Genomic DNA, 22,098 nt, shown 5'->3' on the forward strand with positions numbered 1-22,098 from the left:
AAATATGAGAATGAATTGGGTAATGAAACATTTGTATCCATTTCGAATTCGTCCCCTAACCCGTCCCCTAACCCGTTTATTTCATTATGTATATTATTATTAGATTTTGATACTTTAGAATATTAAATATGTTGTCGATGTTCTATATTTTGATTTGTATTTATTATTTAAAATATTTAAAATATATTTTTAATTTTTTTGAAATTGTTTTATTTTATTATCTATATTATAATTTGAATTTGGAAAAAATAAATAGTTTTAATAAAAAAAACAGTTTTATTAAATGGATGATATCCAAACTCAATCTGAATCTATTTGAAATGAGTTTGAATGTTAATTCACCATTCTCATTCAAATTTGGAACAGGACATAAAGATTGATTAAACATTCAAATTTGAATTTTAGAAAAGTAAAATTCAAATTTGAAACCGGACATAAAGATTAATTAAACATTCAAATTTGAATTTAAGAAAAGTAAAAATCATCTCTGATCCTCGACTCGTTGCCATTGTCATATCTAAATACAAATGTTTTTACAAATTTAATACACCTTTTCACCATTCATTAAAACTTCTACACCCCTTCTTTTTTAAACCTATCACATGCCAAATCCAAAAAAACTTACTTTTACATCATTCTGGTTTTTATTAGATTTTATTTTTTCCTTTAGTTTAAGTAGTTAGGCTCTTTTTGATTGCATTATCACATTTAATATTTAAGATAGAACTGCGTATATTAAATAAATTATATTTTTGTTAAATATTTAATAAGTATTATGATTCTACTGTAAATTTTGTATATATAATTTTTTATGAAATAGTTTATAAAAATGATTTTTATCATATAATTTCAACAAAACCAAAATTTGATCAAGATCATTCAAAAGTAAACATAATGAATTTGCACGTGTTTTTTTGGGTACACTCCTCGTTGGAACCTTTGGTTTCACCATTGGGACTCACAAGAATATATATATATATATATATATATATATATATATATATATATATATATATATATATATATATATATATATATATATATATATATATATATATATATATATATATATATATATATATATATATATATATATATATATATATATATATATATATATATATATATATATATATATATATATATATATATATATATATATATATATATATATATATATATATATATATATATTATATATATATATATATAATATATATATATATATATATATATATATATAATACTTTACTAAAATTTAGGAAATAAACCTACACAATCTAATTAAATAAGTATAATGAGATATTTTTTTTTATGAATTATCTTTTAAGCAATATATATATATATATATATATATATATATATATATATATATATATATATATATATATATATATATATATATATATATATATATATATATATATATTATATATATATATATATATATATATATATATATTATCTTAGCCTTTAATAAAATAAATCAATTTATGATTGAATATCAAATTAATGCTATCTTATACAAAATATTCAACGAAATTGTTAGAAAAATTTGGTTAATTTTTATTCTTGAAAATATAATTAATTAAATTTAAATTAATTCAATATAATATTTGATTCCAAAATCAATTACAACACAAGTAGGGATATTTAGTCATTGTATTAATTCCTCAAATAAACGTAAATTAACTATTGAGAAAATGTTATTACTTTTGTTATAAGAAAAAACAATTTAACCATTTAAACTCGTTTAATTTTATAGAAGAACAGCTATATAAATTACTTTTATTACCTTTATTAGAAGAACAGCTATATAAATTATTCTGATATTAAGATTTAGTATATATGAACTTGTGAATGCAAACATTTGATTTCCATAAATCACGTATAAGTTTATCGTCTAATTGTGAAGAGAGAGATAGAGAATATAGCTGGGGATAGAGATGTTCTTAGAAGTTATTGTGGTTAATTTCTATATCCAATCTACAATTATATATAAAATCTTTATCATAATCAATTTTTATAATTGAATTTTATTTATTTTTAATAGTTATAAAATGATTATATCCATAATCATCAGTTTTATAATTAATTTAAATTTAAATTTTTTAAAAATAATTTTTTTGATCATGTTTTTTTTCTTTGTTGAAAAACAAATTTTTTTTCAGATAAAAATACTGTTTTGAAAAACAAATTTTTATAATTGAATTTAAATTTTTTAAAAATAATTTTTTTGATCATGTTTTGTTAAAAAAAAAAAAAATTTAAATATAAATATCTTTTTAATTTTCAAAAAGAAAAATCTATAATTTTTATTTTGAAAATTTACTTTTATAAAAAAATAAATTTAAGATTTTTTTTATTTTACAAAATTAGACAAATTCGATTTTTATTTTAAATATGGATGTGTAAAATATGAATTTGGTTAAAATTATATTAATAATATACTCAAAATATATATTTGATTAAAATCATACTAATAATTAACCTAAAACGGATTTGAATATGAGTAATGGTAATTCAAATAACTGATTAATGTGAGAACACATCACTAAGGAAACCAAAAACTTAAAATAAAAAGATAAGGAAGAAACTCAAGAGATCCATGACAACGAATCGGGTGAGAGACGAGTTTTATCCTTTATATACTCAAACTCCAATTTCAATTAAGACACATTATATTCTATGCTCTAAAATTCAAATTGAGATAAATAATGGAACTCAGAATTTGTCTCATACAGGTTTGAGTATTCTCGCCTTCCTTTTATCCTAGGATCAGAATCAATTTTTTAAAATTGATTTAATACATTTCTTTAAATTTATAATATATCTCGAACTCTAACAAACATTATAATCCATTAGAAATAACAAATTAGAATAATTTTAAAAAATTTAAATATAATTTTAAATATTTTAAATAATAAAGTAAATATCAATATATTAACCAAACGTTTAACATTCTATATTTCAGAAATATTTTATATTATAAAAGAGGGGATAACAAATATTAGTGTCTTCATTATTCGACTTATACTTAATTTTTAAAATCAAGAAACACTCAAACATAAATATTAATCCAATAAAAACAGGATTTTCCAACAAATACAAAATGAATTTAAACAAATAATTAAATATACAAATTTTATTACGTATCTAAACACATGAATTATTTTAAATTCTAACCACATGTTTTAATAGAATGTATATGGTTAAAACTTACTCCACTCACTTTTGTCTAAAAAGAATATATATATATATATATATATATATATATATATATATATATATATATATATATATATATATATATATATATATATATATATATATATATAAAGTTAGGCGAGTACGATGGAAAGTGAGATCTGGACGAGTACTTCCAACTCGTCAATGAACGAATGAATTACTCCAATGTTGCCGAAGTCTCTAAATGTAAGATGTTTCCATTAACTCTGATTAGGGCAACCAAAATATGGTTCAATGGCCTCTCAGAAAGAGCATCGAATCATGGACGGATCTCTACGAACGATTATCCGTACATTTTATAGTCCGAAAAAGGCAGCATGTGACAGTAGCTGCTTTGAGCGGGATCATTAGAAAGAGAGCTTGCAGTCTTATATCGACTGATTTACTCAAGTTGTTGTTAATATACAAGAAGTCGGAGAAGGCCTTAAGTGTTGGATCTTCTGAAACGGTCTTTTGCGTGACCACCCCTTTAGGTTGAAGGTAGGAAAGAAAAAGGTATTAACCACCCAGGAGATACTGAGCATGGCTCAATCTTACATGATTCTAGATGAGATACTGAACACACACTTCGTTAACCCCATCTTCGCTAACACCAACTCCAATCGCCCGACATGGAAAAAGCCTCACTAGTGGAAGGACGACTCTGACCGAAGCGAAATTGAAGAAAATGTGAGAAGATCAACAAGGTAAAAAGGTTTTCCTCAAAAAATCCAAGATTGTGAGTTATTCCGAGATAACGAAGTCAATGATGATGGTGATTTCATCCATTTTGCACTTGTGGTCGAATTTGAACCCGTTAAAATAAAAGAGGCTTTAATTGATCCAAAGTGCATTTGTGTTATGAAGGAGGAACTTGAACCTATTGAGAAGAATAATACTTGGGATTTGGTTGATCTACCGGACAGAAAGAAGTCAATTGGTGTGAGATGGGTGTTCAAAGGGAAGACAAATTCCAAGGGTAAAATAATCAAGCATATGGCTCGATTAGTTGCAAATGGATTCTTGCAAAGAGAATGTATAGACTTTGAAGAGCTATTCACACCCGTTGCTAGGATTGAGATCATAAGGCTAATTGTTGGTATTGAAAATAACAACAATTGACCCATCTACCAAATGGATGTCAAATATGTATTTTTGAAAGAATCGCTTGAAGAAGAGGTGTATGTAGAACAACCCATTGATTTTGTTGCGAGAAACCAAGAGCTAAAGTTCTACAAGTTGAAGAAAATGTTATATGATTTGAAGCAAGCTCGAAGAGCTTGGAACAAAATAATGTATGGTTTCCTAAAGAAGGTTGGCTTCAAAAAATGTGTATTCGAGCATGGAGTGTATGTGAAGATGGATACAAGTAAAGGAGTGATTATCCTTTGTCTATATGTAGACGACTTGTTGATAACGGACAGCAACGGAAAGTGAATTTCTAAGTTTAAGAGCAAACTTATGAAAGAATTTGAGATGACCGACCTTGGCGTCATGACATACTTCCTTGGCATTGAGTTTCACAAGTCCAAAAGGGGACTACTCATGCACCAAAGAAGGTATGCGCTTGAGATATTGAAGAAGTTTGAAATTGAGTATTGTATTATTGTCGTTACTCTGACTGAATCGAGACTACAATTGTCGAATAATGAGGATGAGCAAAATATTGATCAAACTCAATATAGGAGGTTGATTGGATCCTTGCGTTATTTATGCAATACGCAATCGAACTTGGCGCTTAGTGTCGCTATTGTGAGTATATTCATGGGGAGATCGAAGGTGTCTCACTTGGCAGTAGTCAAGAGGATCCTAAGATATTTCAAAGGTTCTGTTGGCTGCGGAATTCTCTTTCTCGTAGCAGATACGGGCAGAAAATGCAACTTGCTCGGTTTTACCGATTCCAATTGGTACGGAGATAAAGATGATCGAAAGTCTACAGTTGAAAACATTTTTATGTTCGGTGGAACATCAATCCCATGGTGTTTGAAGAAGAAACCAGTAGTTGCACTCTCGTCTTATGAGGCCGAGTACATTGTCGCTTTGTGATGTGCGTGTCAGGCCGTGTGGCTAATGAATATATTGAAGGAGATGGGGAGCAATAAGGGTGAGGTTGTTACACTCCTGGTTGACAACGTTTTCGCGGTTAATCTTGCTAAGAACCTAATTGCACATGGGAGGAGCAAGTATATTGAGATCAGTTTGACTACTTGAGGGAACTTGGGAACTTGTTAGTGAAGGAGGGTTAAGATTAGGATATTATAGAAGTGAAGATCAAGTGGATGATTTGTTGACTAAGGGAGTCACAAATGATGTGTTCAAGAGGTTGAAGATGAACATAGGCATGGAAGACTTGGAGCACTTGAATTAAGGTGGTGTGTTAAAAGTTTTTTCTGGTAATTCAAGTGTTGTAACCGATTAACACGGGGATGTAACCAATTACAACAAGACAAAAGTCACTTCTGAACTGAAGAAATAGGAAAATTTCGTGGGTGTAACCGATTAACGACTGCACGTAACCAGTTACCACAGAAAGTGATTTAATTTTTATAACAGCTGTAATCAGTTACAAGTTTAGTGTAATCGATTACAGGCACGAGCTTTCAGTTTTTTCTATTATTTGACTTATGTTATTTGAGTCAGAATCACAATGTAATACTTGTATAAATAACTTTGAGACATTCTCGTCAAAACTAATGAAATATTCTCACTCTCAATTTTCTCTCTCTCCACACTCTAATTTTCTTGATTATTCACCAATCTTGTAGTTCCAAATTTCAATATGGATTGATATCTGATAGAATAGAATGGAATAAAGTGTTAACTAATGAGATTTTATTATTCAAATATTATTTGAGATTTTATTATTCAGATATGCAAATAATAGAAGGAATGAAACATGATGGAATCAATATTTTTTTTCCATCCAATTTGGGGCGTTGTGTTTTCTTTTCTTTCTGCTTTCTGCATTTTTTCTTTGTATTTCAGAAACTCAGGATCTGTTATTTGATACACCCCTAACGTTCTGTTATTTTCATTGATATATCATATATAGTCAAGCAACCTCTATTTTTCTGTAACATTCTCCGTCGCCGAATGTATAGTGAAAGCATGAAGCAAAAACATGTACTTATGAGTGTACATTCTAATTTTCTCTATTCTTTTTAAATTTAATTCAATCCGATCACACGATACTAAAGTTATTACTATCAACTATCAAATTCAGTTACAACTACAAATCATGAAGAAACAACTGATTGCTTCGTGAAGAAACAACCGATTGCTTCGTCTAAGCCGCATAGACACTACACTCTATACTTTCATCTCCGTTTAACTCTCCGTCGAGTGGACCTTGCAATTTATTAACAGCAAAGGATAACTTGGTGGGACTTTGTTGGGCATCTTGTTTGACCAATAACTCCTTGAGGCCATGTTTATCAGAACTCATGAACGCCCCTACTGCTCCAAGAAATCCTTCATGCCGTAAGAACATTGCTTTCGCTTCACCTTTAGACCTAAGAAAGTAAACAAAAGATTCATTACCTTTTGTTTTTCTGAAGAAAAATCATGTCAACAGAAACCACATTAGTTATAAAGGGTTTATCTTGTCACTTACCAGAAATTAACAGCAACAGATAGTGTATCCATGGTAAAAGGATGCCTCCGAATAAAAAACCCACCAAAGAAAATCCTCTTCAGCCCAAATCGAAGGGCATTTAAGTAAGAGATCTGAACGAAAACAACAAAAGGAAACAAATGAGAGCCCAAAATCCATTTCCGGGCTGAAAGTGAGACACATAGCAAATGAGTTCCTTTGACACTGGTGTAAATCAAAATCATGTTTACAGCACAAAACTGACCTGTCCAATATTATTTGAGATCATTCTTAGAAGAGAACGAGCAATATCTTCGGGTTTGTAATCTTCACGGTCCTTATTATCAGACATTGCCTTTCCAAAACTAGAGGCTATTGCTGTTGATGAAAGACCAATCTGTTATCAATCAAAGAAAAATACATATCAGCAAAACCAATATCGAAGAATCCTAATATAATATTCTTCTCCATTTAAAACATTAACGGTTTACAAACATACTTTCTAAATTGGTAACACAAGAGTATTTGTATTATCGTATAAAACAGGAAAAAGGGCATAAATTTTCACTAGTCATACCTTTGAATAGTCCGTTCCACCATAAATATCTCCGACGAGCATATCTACCGCTCTGTTGTTGCCCTGATAACTTAATTCCAGCAACTCATCAAAACTGAACCACAAAGGACATTGATGTTAATCCTATGAGTCTATATAGAAGAACCAATAATGAATATGTCCTCAAAATGCATAAGTAAATAAATAACCTCTTGCACTTAGTTAAAAGCTTTCCTAAACCCCAGAAGGTGCCTCCACCTATACTCGTTCCACTAACTCGCTCAAACTTTCCATCTCCTTCTACCTATACGAATTGAAAACTAAGAGATTTTTTTAACGTGTTTAAAAAAGAGATGAAATTTCAAAATTGAAAGGATATAGACATTATGTATCTTGTATGATAAAAACCTTTATCATGCCAACACCAGAACCAATATTAACGAGCAGATAGGGATACAGGTCATTTTGGTCAATCTGCATAAATTGTCTTTGATCACCCATATAGGTAAAGGCTTCTCGGTCAACTACCTATAGAGAGTAGAGTGAGAAAAAGATTAGATCTTGTGTTGTGAAATTCTCAAGGTGCATAAGCCGGAAGACTGAAACAACTACCAAATCTCATAAGGACTATTTTGGCCATAAAACTAATAGATATGGGATCTCAACATATATGCTAAACTTTTGCGGCATCAAAGATTATTTATTGAGTGAATAATTGAAAATATCAATATGAATCGTATAATAACTTTAATCAATATTTAAAAATGGGAAATTATTAACTTTATGATGATAAAATAGCAGAATTTGGATCCTACCTCGAGAAGAAAATTTGCTCCTGCGACAAGACAATCCATTTCATCTTCCTTGTCAAGAGTTATCCCTAGCCTTTCCTTGAATAAGTCTGCATACTTGTATGGTCCACCACCTGTGGCCTTCACAACAATAGTTTTCTTTATTTATATGGTCCTAAATGCTTCAAGACTAAATATATATTATATTTTGTTAAATGGAACATGTTTATTTGAAATGTCTCCCCAAGCTTCTGTAAGTATTTACCTTCTGACTATTAACTTAACACACTTTCGATTTTAACTAAGATTCATGTTGTCAATAGCGTGCAATAGTGAAATAGCGTATTGGTGGGTGGTAGGACTAAGCGCGACACTTTTGGCCTGCGAGCTGCCTTCAGCAATGGAGGTTGTTGCAGCCACTAACTGCCACCCTAAACCTCTATTGCATCCTCTATTAGGGTTTTAGGGATAAACTCCTCAAATCCTTTTTTTAAATCGTTGTCTTTTTAAAGGGTGTAAATTTCAATCTGAACCCTTTTAAGGGTAATGTTCTATTCTTCATTCTGTTATGTTGTTGCTCACAAACAATTACTTTGTTCTTCTTTCAACTTTTAGTTCAATTCAGTTATGTTCTTCTTCTCTGCTTAGGTTTTATTGCTCTATACTTTAGGTTCTTTAATTATTAAGTATTATGGTCTCTTTAATTTTGTGTGTTTTTAAGTATTTATGTTTATTCTGTACACTAAATTTTAGTATTTGCAATAGCGGCTACCTACTATACCGCTAGAACATTTTAGGGGGTCGGTGCTACGCAACGCTATCTGAGATTAACAATATAGATTCCAGGAATATATGAACTCCATCCAGGAGACAAACTCAATATGCAAGGTATAGGAATTGCTTTGAAGCATAGCAGAGGACTCAAGTTGGTCAATAATTTAGACAAAATCTGATATATTTTCTCAAATCACCTATCTGCTAAAGCATAGTGGCAATAGGAACAAACAGTTCATAATATAAAGAGTTCAAGGCTTTTCAATTTTATTCACCTTAATAGATATTGGTTGATTTCCTGGATTTTCTTGCTGCTGAACACCTGATTTTATCACCAGTTACAATCAATTGAAGGAGATAACAGACACATAGAGTGCAACATCAAGAATTTCAATAATGAAGAAACCAAATTTTGTACACACCTCCAAGATGAAGTTTCATGGTCTTGATAAAATCTATACAATCATTTATCTTGCTTGTTTCAAACTTCTTGAAATTGAGCCTTCCTTTAAGAACAGGATGGTCCCTATTGCCTTTGGATTTCTCTGAAGTATTTCTAGAAGATATCTCCGCCTCACCGTCCACAAAATGATCATCGTCTTTTGTGAAGTATACTAGTTTGCAAAGAGATCCTGTGAACAGATAGACAGCATTAAAAGCCATACAGACACTTTACATTGCATAATAACTCTTAGAATTTGGATGAGTCCTACTTAACCATACAATATCGACTTGTAAGGTGAAGAATCCACTGAACACGTCCCCTCACGCACAAAGACTAAACATCGAGAGCATAACCCAAACAGCTCGATAACAAGTGGTCTGATATCTTTAGATTGACTCTGATATCATATTAGAATTTAGATTGGACTTAACTCAAACCCACCAAATCGGTTTATTAAGTAAAGGATCTCTCTCATTTATAAACATTATTTCAGGTCATATCACACACTGTTATCAAATACCCGCCATGGTGGCGCTATGGCGGATATACATGGTAGTTTTTTTCTCGCCGCTATAGTAAATATTGGCCAATACTGTGTATTTTTCTGCCATAATCTGCTATAACGGCACCGCAAAGCGACTAGTATGGCGGGATTTTGTCTCTCTACCATGGACTGACATCTGCCATCAACAATACTGATATCACGTGGGACTCTCATTAGTAACGCTAAATACATAAGTAGCGACGACAAAAATAACGTGTTTGAGATTTATGAAAGAGAAAGATAGATATTAAATTAAGGGAAGTTTTCTCTAGCCGCAAAAGTAATCATTAGCTCAAAAAAGTACAAAAAAATAAATAAGCAAAGTTGAACCCACAGTGTGAAAATGAATAAACCAACCCCGCAACTGTGAAGCAATTGCACCAGTTTTCTAGTCCGAGAAAAATACGCCTCACTCGGTGAAGAAACAATGACATTATCTTAGAACCCTTAGTCTTGATTTATTCTCCCACAGACAAAAGCATCAGAGACAAAAATTATTATAGCAGTAAATGGTGCCACAAGCCACGACACAACTTAGCAGTTCCTCGAAAAGAAGCAAATTCTCAACATCTAACAGAGAGAACAGACCTACACAGTTCTGACAAAATCAGAAAATAAAATCCTCAATTGATTACAAGTTCCATTGTCAACTACATAACCATGATCCTTTCGACAACAACAACCAATCCTTACCACATTAGGTGAGTTCAGTTACATTTATCAGTTAACACCATAAAGTCCTACTGAACCATGATCATTCCATAACTTGGCAAACGTTATCAAATGCTAGCATTATAATCATTTCCATCCTCGAAAGTTCAAGAATGTGCTTGAAAGAGCTTATATAGGTCAATCTTATGCCATTTTCAATAAGCAGTCTAGCATAGATTATGAAAAAAGCTCACAGATAATTGCTTATGCTACTAGTACTTAATTAAGTAGTTTGTTTATCCAAACAAGGTCTTAATAGGTTTTCAAATAAGTTGTTGACCCAAACACAACCTAATTCTGAAGCATAATTCATGTATTTCAATTCAAAAAGTAAGATGAACTGAAAGTAAAAATCACCACAAAAAAAAAGGATAATTTTCTACTCATTAGGGCTCAATCGAATCAACATTAAAATTGAAGAAAGCAAAGAAAAAGTAAAGAAAGAAAAAGTGAAACATACCTCCAATATCCAAAGCAAGATGATAAACGTCAGTTGATGACGAGTTAGGGTCCGAAATTGCTTGAATTTGAAACTTTCTAGAATCCATTTTTCCCCTTCTTGTTGTGATAATTAACTATCTTTATCTTTATGATTCTGAGTTTTATATATTATAAAATCGTAGAGAAAAAAACATGTGGGTTGGTTGGTAGTAGCTGTGTGTATATGACTTTATTCATGTATGTATGTACCTAAGAATAATCTATAATAATAATATGATTCACACCTTTCTTATTCTAATGTATCTATCTATAATATAATCTATAAGAAACTCAGAAAGGAACTTGACGATGTTTCTGTTTGAAGATTCGTTTTCTAGGAGAGAGGGATAAGTTTTAAGATTATTTTATTTGGTACTCTAACTTTTATCGATTCACTAAATTAATTCTTATATTTTAAATTTAAAAAATGATTTTGCTTCTTTTATTTTTAATTTGAATATTTATTTTCTCTTACGTTTTTCTTTATAGAAAATAGATGAAATATTCATTTTTTTTTAATTTATATTTGTATTTATAAAGTTCAAAAATAAATTTATTTATAATGATTTGTCATATTTCATAAATAAATTCTCATTTAAGAATTAACATAAGAATAAAATTAGTATAGTAGAGATGAGAATGATGTGATGGATGTGTGATAAGATTCGATATGATAGAACTAGAAATGTAAATATTAGAAAGAGTGTCGAGGTAGTGCCTATAGCGGAGAAGATTGTGAAAAATAGACTTAGGTATTTTTGACATGTAGAGAGAAGATCGGTAGATTTTGTAGTAAGAAGAGTATATTAGATGGAGAGAAGACAAACAATTAGAGGGATGAGAATACCTAGAAAGACTATTAGAGCAATTATCAAGAAAGAACTCAAGATTAATGATTTGGACAGAAACATAGTCTTTGATAGAACATTATGACGAAAGTTGTCCATGTAACCGATCTCACTTAGTGGAATAAGGCTTAGTTGTTGTTGTTATATTTGTCACACAAAAAAAATATTAACATAATTAAAATTCAATATAAGAGAAATAAAAATTAGTTTACAACCACGCATCACGCGGGTCTCAATCTAGTTATTATTGAAAACATTTTCATTAGTAAAATTTTAAGACATCTATTTTTGATATTATGCCTAATGAGCTAAAAGTGTAAGTTCTCAGCATTAATTCTGACGGAAACCGCAATGATGTAGTTCAAAATCCTTTTGATGGAGGTATGAATTCGTGGAAGGATTTGTGTGACGCTTTTATTGTCTAATTTACTGTCCAAAAGTGAAAATCCACAATCATGGTCGTATTCAACGGGATCACACAGAAAAAGAAAGAAACCATGCATGGGTATATTGATCGTTTCACGAAAGTAACACTAGCAGTATGGGCACCAATGATAAACTAAAATGTTAGATGTTCAACAAGGGGATGAAACCGGGTTGCATTTTAGATATCACTCTTAATTTACAAAGCACATTTTTCCTTTCAAGTAAAATGCTCTTTTTCATTGGTGTTTGATTCATATTATTGTATCAATTATAATTAAAAAAATTATCATATTTGTCGCAACAAAAATCTTAACATAATTAAAATTCAATACAAAAGAAATAAAAATCAGTTCACAAGTGCACATCGCGCAAGTCTCAATCTAGTTACTATTGAAAGCATTTTCATTAGTAAAATTTAAAGACATCTATTTTATGACATTAATTAAACTATGTGAATTTTTACTATTACGCCTAATGAGCTAGAAGTGCAAGTTCTCTGCACTAATTCTGATGGAAGCCGCAATGATGTGGTTTAAAATCTTCTTTGATGGGAGTATGAATTAGTAGAAGGAATTATGTAATGCTTTCATTGTCTAATTTATTGTCCAAAAGTGGAAATCCATAATCATGGCCATATTCAGCGGGGTCACTGAGAAAAAGAAAGAAACCATGCATGTGTATATTGACGTTTCATAAAAGTGACACTAACAGTAAGGGAACTGATGATAGATTAAAATGTTATATGTTCAAGAAGGGGTTGAAACAGGATTGCATGTTTTGGAAAAAGTTGAGGCTCAAGGGAGCTTGTAAGTTAAGTGATTTGTTGAATAGGGCACAATTTTATATCAATTATGAAAAGGAACTCCTGGATAAAGAGGGAAGGAGGTCGAGAGGCAGGGAACTTTGAATATGGTTGAGGGTCTAAAAGAGACAACAGTCGTCATAGAGAAGACGAGGATCGTAGACCCGAATCCAGGTTCGTCGCCTACACTCTTTTGGATGTTATCCGTTATAAGAGATTTTGTCAACACAAAAAAGAAATAAATATGAATAACATATGGATTGGGATAATTTTTTTTGCCTTAATAAGGGCATCCCATGATAAAGAAACAAAGAATCAGACACATCAACTTCGGGAGAGCTCTTGCATAGAGAAAATAATCGCCTAAATGGACCTATAGGTTTCCCAATTGGGTTGGGCCACCCGAGGTGAATCACCCGATAGGGTCTGGGTCATAACCCAATACTCGCATCACTTATCACACATGGCTACAAGTTGGCTAAGGAATAATGGTCCAAAGAATCACGCAAGGAGGAATAATTGATCCCTCCATCATGGGAGGAGAATATATCCCCTTTATTCCATGTTTTGGGGGATAGGGATACAACTCTTAAATCTTCATCCTAAGTCCAAAGTACACTTATATATAACTTGACTTGATAACTAGAGAGAGATCACAAAAATTTCCTTAGAAAAACATATAGGAGTTATCCACAACCTTTACGTAGGAGAGCTCTCAATACACCATAAACCCTAAACCATGTACAACTAACTCTACACAACTAGCAATTATCCATTATTATACATTTTAACATGTACAATTCGTAACCATAATGGGGACTTGGTATAAAAAAATTGGACCACACTCGTAATCAATAACCAATTCATTGCCCCGCCTCTGTCATCTTATCTAGTATGGTGAACTGGCGAGCAATACTTCGGTCGGCAGCAGGTCTGGCAACGACCGTGATGCCATAACAATGATGTGTGTCGTTATAAACGATTTGCATAGCCACAACCAGACTTTGGAGGATATTGTCATTAACCTTCAGTAGCACCAACAAGAGACATATCCTACTGAGGAGACAAAAATTATAGATCCTTAACCTCTCTCTCTGATGAGATTTAGGGAGCCCTTGTACTGAAAAGCTTCATGATACCCTCACTCACGAAGTTCTATGAATGTAGTGATCCCTAAGAACACTTTGTCTCCACTAACACACGGATGGAGATCATCGAAGCTTTGGACTCTTTGAAGTGTAGACTCCTCTCCACCATCTTTAGGGACGCCATATTCAGGTGGTAAAAAAACCTACAACGTCTGTGAGTTACTATCTATTAAAACCTGGTGAAAATTTTGGTCCACAAATTATTTGCGAGAAAATACAAGATGATGTCCACCACTGGCATGTTCAATGTTTGCCAAGGGCCTTTAGAATCTTTAATGAAGTACCTCTCACATTTCAACTAGGCGACTATCAAGGTCATTCACCAAAACAAGGAGATGTTCATATGAACCATCCAAAAAAAATTAAGGGTCAGACATTTCAATGAATCCCTCGCCAAGGAGTGGGCGTATGGAAATTCTGATTACTTACATCAGGATTGGGAAATCAAGCGAGTATAATTGACTAGTGGAGTTCTGCAGATATTCTCTATTGAAGATTCCTTCAAGAATCTTTAATGAAGTACCTCTCACATTTCAACTAGGCGACTATCAAGGTCATTCACCAAAACAAGGAGATGTTCATATGAACCATCCAAAAAAAATTAAGGGTCAGACATTTCAATGAATCCCTCGCCAAGGAGTGGGCGTATGGAAATTCTGATTACTTACATCAGGATTGGGAAATCAAGCGAGTATAATTGACTAGTGGAGTTCTGCAGATATTCTCTATTGAAGATTCCTTCAAGAGGCTTCGCCTAGGTCCATACGATATTCAAGCTTTCCAAGGTTCACTAGTTGGCATTTTTTGCGAACATTTGAAGGTAAAAGGCTACATCACCCTAAAAACCGTGTTCGGGCTAGAGGAAAATGCAAGGATGGCCCATGTTGGATTAGAACTAGGGACCTGTCATATTAAAAGCCTTTTGTCTCTTCCTTGTTCTAGTTGAACCATCACAACTTTGATAAAATTTGAACCATACAGATAAGATTAGCATGACCTATATGTGAAGATGATCAAGGTAAGTTACCTCGTGGTAGCCTTTTCCTCGTATAATACAATCATAGTAAAGACATGGTTTATTTGTAATAATTGGGAGACACTCTTTTTCACTGCATGGGAAGGACAACATTTGTCACCAATAGGGTTTGAACTCAGGACCTCCTTGAATCTATACATGCCTTACCACTAGGCTAGAGAGGTTTTTGTTGAATACTTATGTAATGAATAAATATTAATCTAAATCTTGATTAAGATAGATTAATGGATTAATTTGGCATTATAGCTCCGTTTTGAATGCGGACGGATGCATTGGTAAGATAATGAAAAAGGCTATTATTATGATATCATATTATAGTGTATTATGCGTCTTACAAATTCTATGAATTTTATTTTGATGGGTGTTAAACATGGTTGATATGTTTGATTGTGAAATAACATGACTAAAGATAACGTAAAGGATTATTATTATTGTTCCATGTTATAAAATATTATGTGATTTATAAATGCCATGAATTTTATCATGATGAAAATAAAATATTGTATGAATGTGTATGTATACCATTATTGGATTGTGAATGATTTCTGGTTATGGATGTGTATATGTAATCATAGATGATGTGTGGTGATGAATGTGTATATGTACCAATTGTGAGTTATGGTGGTATGTGGAATGTTAAGATGGTATAGATCTTAATTGCATATATGTTGGTATGTGTGCATTCATTCATAGCATGGTTGACTTCATTGTGGAAGTGGTGAAACTGTGGGTTTACATGAGCAGACGTTGATTCTTAATTGGAATCAGGCGTAGTATTAAGCGGTGATCCTTCATTGGAAACAGACGTAGCAGACGTTAATCCTTAATTGGGATTAGGTGTAGTTTTAAGCGGTGATCCTTCATTGGAAACAGACGTAGGGCTTTGGTCTTGTCCGGATCGGAAGCGTGGCTTGGATTCTAGATATTGAATCGGAAAGCGGTGAAACTTTGAGTTCACATTGCGGTACCACATGCATAGAGTCACATTGTCTTGCATTGAGTCGTCTATAGTTATGTGATCATTGAATGCATGTATTGATGTGGATGCGACGTACGTTTGAAATATGTGAGATGATTGTTGCTTAATATTATTGATGTGATTATACCAAGTGTGATGAATTCTTAAATTGTGTTTTAATTCATTATGCCTTATTATGCTATATTCATAATGATTTGGAATTCTCACCCTTTATGTTTGAATGTTACCTTTACATGGGTATCGTGCAGATACTACAGAGTAGTATTGCTGGAGTAGGTGGACGGTAGCTCGCTCAAGAATAGTTGGAGAGTTTCCGTATTTAGTTTGAATTTAGGTAATGAGTCAATGCTCTGGTCATGTAACACTGGGTAGATTAGTGGTATTGAACTCGTATCTTATTTGGATATGCTTTATTTTATTTGATCATGGTATGGGACATGGATCATCTTATGAAATAAATGAGTATTCTTTATTTTCCGCTGCGAACGCATATTGCTTGAATATTCATGATGAGTGAAATGTGTTATTTTGGATGACCAGATGTATTGTTGGTTTTTGAAAGTTTTAAGTTTCGAAAACGTCGATGTGACGCCCTTTTCTTTATATTCGTGCTTATTTACTCTGATTATATGCTAAATAATTTGGGGTAGAAAAAGGGGTGTTACAATTCCTCCTTCCAGCACATCAATCACCGTTTGATTCAATCAGACAATTATCCTTAAAGCACGCCACATCACTCACAAGTGATTTTAATTGCTCTTGATATATAAGAGAAAAACGTGACATTTTAGGTATTCGGATCCATCCTCCCTCTTAGATTACTTCTTATTCTATCACTAACTTCGGCGTCGAAGTTCTAACCTTGCAAGTCCACTTCACTCCACCGCATGAGAAGTATTGTTTCACCGTTGTGAGACGTAACTTCACCACTTCATTTTTTATTTCTAGTTCCTAACAGAACAACTTGGTTTGTATTGGGTGTATATATATATGACGTCATCTATCAACCTAATAATCTATAATATATTCTATAATAACATGATTCACACATTTGAAATTTGTTTTTCACATATATCTATCTAATAATATATCTATAATATAATTATCTATATATAACTCATATATTCCTTGTGTGCCTAATATACTCCAATGCATATAATAATATATCTACAATATAATTGTGTATATATGACTCTTATATTCCCATGTGCCTCATATATTGTAATGCATGTCGTGCCTCTACTAAGATTGCTTATGGATATCCTCTCATGAGTGCCTTTCTGAAGCTTTCCTCTAGATAGGTCCTCTCTCCCAATAGAAACAATACAGTGACATATCAGGAGTTTGTGAAATATTTGTCCTCAGTGTAGTCGTCATAGAAAATGTTGGAGGATCCATGCTTGAAAATGGTTCATATGAAATGTTAGTAAGTGCGCAGCAAAAGTATTGTGAAATAACTACTAGTAAGGGTGTAAATAAGTTATCTGAAATAGACAGTTGTTTCCTGTCATCTATCTGGTATTTCATAAACTAACTTCAACTAGCTTGGAGTAGAGGTAAGCCAAACAAGATTCCCCCTAATTGTACTCGTGAATACTCTCAAAGCATGTGAAGTATTTAATGTAGATAATGTCCCCTGGGTCATACTTTTGTCCACAAAAGTTCCAATACCAACCAAGATCAAGAAATATGTCCATAACATCCATAGTCGCATTAAGGGGGTTAGTATAGTGTTGTGTTAGGAATGAGAATTTATCATGACATCTCTTGTTGTCTTCTATCTCCTATTAGGTTTTACTCGAATCAGCCCCTAATTGTGTCACCTTAAGTTCGAGGGCCTCAGGTCTAGTAACTTTGAAGTGATCCAACAATCTCCACCTGATCGGAATATGTAGAAGGTATGATACATCATAAAGTGTGATTGTCATCTCACCGATCGGAAGATGAAATGATGACGTCTTTGTGAGCCATCTCTCAATTAATGCTATCAATAAACCATAGTCAATATAACCATATACAATCCTACTAAAGTCCATCGGCCCAGACAACTTCAATATGTCCTGAAATCAAGGCTCATATAGACGTTGAAGCTTTGATATCTTTTTTCCATGGTTTACACATTTCAACGTGTCACATTACTGGGAAAAAAACATCAACATCAGACAATTCAAATAGTATAAAATAAATGTTTAAAAGAGTAATAAAACATTTATGTTATCTTTCTCTTTCACGCGTGAACTGCAATGTGGTATGTATATAGAGGAAGTAGTGAAGTGTCTTCGGGATCTCTCAGAAAACTAGCAGGTGTGACATCATCAGGTCCAACTATAGGATATGGATCATATGTGTGTACATCAACATGAATGCGTATAATAGGTTTTTCTTCATGATCTAGAAATAGATGAACCCGGGAAGACGATCCCTCAACAGCACGCGTCGATTCTCTAGTTATAGGTCATGAGAGTCTAGCTTTCTCCCTGCATACTGAAGCATGTTGTGTCACTCGACCATGTTTGTATCTTTGTTGTTCGTCAGTCATTTTTTCTATAGAAATAAAAAATAATTTATCAAAAGACAGAGTGAAAAAATGAATGCATAATAGAAAAATTCGGGTTTTGTTATCCGTACCAATGGTCTGGATATCAAAATTTGGACTAAGACGAACAAGAGCATAATGCACTCATGAATGTACCATAACCTCAAATGACTCAAATTCACACCAAATCTTATTATGAACAAACAAACATAACATTCCTATTGAATGTATCCTAATGTAGCACAACTTTAAACTATTAATTAGTTGCATGCATCACACAAAAAACAAGGATATATGAAAATTTTACCAAATGTGTGAGATGTTTGTGCTTACTTGAATGAAGATGAGTAGAAACTGATGAGATTCTAGGTTGATGGAAAGATGTTTGTGCTTGCTACTTGAGAGAAAGATTCGAACAATGTGAGATATGCTCTGCTTCTGCAACATTTAGTTGGTTTTGTTTTGTTTAAAATGAAAGATGGAAAGATAGAGCGCGAGTACTTAAATGAAAGCATTTAGATTTTAAAATCCGTACGTTTAATCTGGAGTTTGAAATCCAAACATTTTTTTACTTTGATTTGGTTGTAGTTCTGAGGCTAGATTGTTGTGGTGTGTAAGGGTGCCTCCGGATTTCAAAATCCATAAAAAATTTATTTATACTAGCGTTCAGACGGGCACTCCCGTGCCCGTCTGTCCGCTTTTTTTAATGCGCACAGCAGAGACAAATAAATATTTGTTTTTCTTTTTATCAGGTTTGTATTGTACGTCATATTAAAAATAATATTATGACACTTTGAAAATGGTAAACAAAGATCTTGGAAAATTATATTGAAACATGCAAAGTACTATTGATATTGTGTAATCAATGACGTTCTTTAAAAGGAATGTCGAACATGAAATCTTTATTTGAAGTATTTTCTTTTTCCCTGCAATTGTTTTCCATAAGAAATAAAAAAATGTAAAACTCTCAAATTAGAATTTTTTTAGAGAAAAATATAGTAAAATTAATAGTAAGTAGTGTAATATAAATTTGTCTACCTTATAAAGATTCAAATCAATTTTACATACATCCTTTTATTAATGCGCTATTGAGATTTAAAAAACTACAAATACACGACGAAATGTCATATCATCAAAGAATACATTCAAAATATATCTCATCTAAGCAATATGGGACTAAGAAAATCTAATTTGAGCCCATGGCCATATTCAAGTCTCCTTATTATGCTACATCGAGTTTTTATTTTTACTCCCGTGCCCGTCTGTCTATTTTTTTATTGCGCTAACATATGTATATCTTTTATGATGTTTTTCACATATGTCATGTTAAAAAGAATATTACTTGGACACATTTCATAAAAATAAAATTAAGATGATATATATTCACTTTCAACATGTTTTAGTAAATTATGACTTAAATTTGAGAAATCAACATTAAAAAAGGCGGAACACCTCTCTCTCTCTCTCTCTCTCTCTCTCTCTCTCTCTCTCTCTCTCTCTCTCTCTCTCTCTCTCTCTCTCTCTCTCTCTCTCTCTCTCTCTCTCTCTCTCTCTCTCTCTCTCTCTCTCTCTCTCTCTCTCTCTCTCTCTCTCTCTCTCTCTCTCTCTCTCTCTCTCTCTCTCTCTCTCTCTCTCTCTCTCTCTATATATATATATATATATATATATATATATATATATATATATATATATATATATATATATATATATATATATATATATATATCATATTTAAGTAATAATTTACTGTAACATATTGAAAGTGACATTTATCATCTTAATTATAAATAAAGAAATAAATATTCCTATCTTTTTCAACCAATTATATCTTTTGTATTATTAAATTTCCCCCTATTTTCATCTAAATATCTATTTTTATTTTCTAAGTTTTTTCTAAATCTCTTATTTTCCTTTCATTTCACACTATTGACCAACATTATAAAGAACAACAATAAAAATGTTGCAAACAGTATTTAGTTCACTTGCAATAGAGTGTTGGATGCTACGGTGAGCAATAAATCTATGAAACATCATTAAAAAAGAAAGTATTTGCATATAATGTTTTGATAATCATGAAAATAATAAATAGTACATAATCAATGTTATAAGAAAAGTACCTGATAGTCAACAAATCCATAATCTATCATCTTCTACACCACCATATCTCGAAAAACTCATCTTGCATAAACCACTTCTAATATATTTTGCATAAACCATATCATCTGATACAAAAATTACTACTCACATACTTAGAACAATATCTCTTATACATGTATCGGATTGACTCATGTTGTTTTGTTGATTAGGTGATGTGCAATTACGATCTGCGAATTTAAATACATAAAATGAGATATGACGAAAGCGAAAAAAATCATATAATGTAATATATAATGTCTATATTGATCATCACCAACCAAATGCAACATCATTAACATGTGTAATTCTACTTGGACCGACTTCAATGTCATGAGTTCCTTGAAAGTGTGATCTTGAAAAAGTTATATTTGTAAAGTTTTAAAATGTAACTCTCGACTGACTGTTTATAGTGCGAGATGTTTGAGTTTGTTTATCTTGATCTTTTTGTCGCCTATAATTTTTACGTTGTCTGGACAAATAGTTTTCTCTCTGCTTGTTGCTCATATTTTGTCTCCTCTTCCTTTCATTTTTGGCTCTTCTTGACCTTTTTTGTTCACTTGATATTTGACGGATATTATTTTCCATTTTATTAATGTACCTGTCAAACACGCATGTAATTTATAAGTAACATAAATTCACTAATTATGTTGAACATAGTAGTAAATATAGATTTGCTTTAAAATAAATATATCTTTTTAAAAAAAGTTACTCCAAAAATGATATTTGTAAAACATATGTTAAAAATATAAATCTAAACTAAAAAATAAAAAAATATGAAGAAGAAAGTATGCAAAATAAATTAAAAATGGATAATCAATAAAAAAAATATGTTGAAAAAATAAATAAAATATTTTATATTAATTAAGCATTAAAATGTAAAATGGTGTGAGAAATTGAGATAGTATAAAAAAAATAGAAAAAATCATTGACTTGGAAGATGAAAGCTATCCATTTCTTCTTTCATTTGTCAAATTCCTGTCTTTTTCCTCTTGACATTGTCATCTGCGAATAACAATTGGTACCCGCTCAACTTCTCTTCGATAATTCCCGTTTGATAACTATTTAT

At 31.7% G+C, this 22,098-nt stretch overlaps 1 protein-coding gene across 1 annotated transcript; it reads right to left on the reverse strand.

The window, feature by feature from the left end:
- Nucleotides 1-6,337: 6,337 nt before the first annotated feature.
- On the reverse strand, nucleotides 6,338-11,472 carry LOC127075076 (pantothenate kinase 1). Its single transcript, XM_051016527.1, has 10 exons — nucleotides 11,102-11,472; nucleotides 9,364-9,573; nucleotides 9,217-9,263; nucleotides 8,192-8,308; nucleotides 7,785-7,904; nucleotides 7,586-7,680; nucleotides 7,398-7,491; nucleotides 7,086-7,217; nucleotides 6,842-6,954; nucleotides 6,338-6,740 (listed from the first exon to the last, which is right to left on the reverse strand). The coding sequence occupies exons 1-10, from the start codon at nucleotides 11,187-11,189 to the stop codon at nucleotides 6,515-6,517; spliced, it is 1,242 nt and encodes a 413-aa protein (XP_050872484.1). The 5' UTR covers nucleotides 11,190-11,472; the 3' UTR covers nucleotides 6,338-6,514.
- Nucleotides 11,473-22,098: the final 10,626 nt, after the last annotated feature.

This window comes from Lathyrus oleraceus, chromosome 4, assembly GCF_024323335.1.
Source record: "Lathyrus oleraceus cultivar Zhongwan6 chromosome 4, CAAS_Psat_ZW6_1.0, whole genome shotgun sequence".
Classification (NCBI taxonomy): Eukaryota; Viridiplantae; Streptophyta; class Magnoliopsida; order Fabales; family Fabaceae; genus Lathyrus; species Lathyrus oleraceus.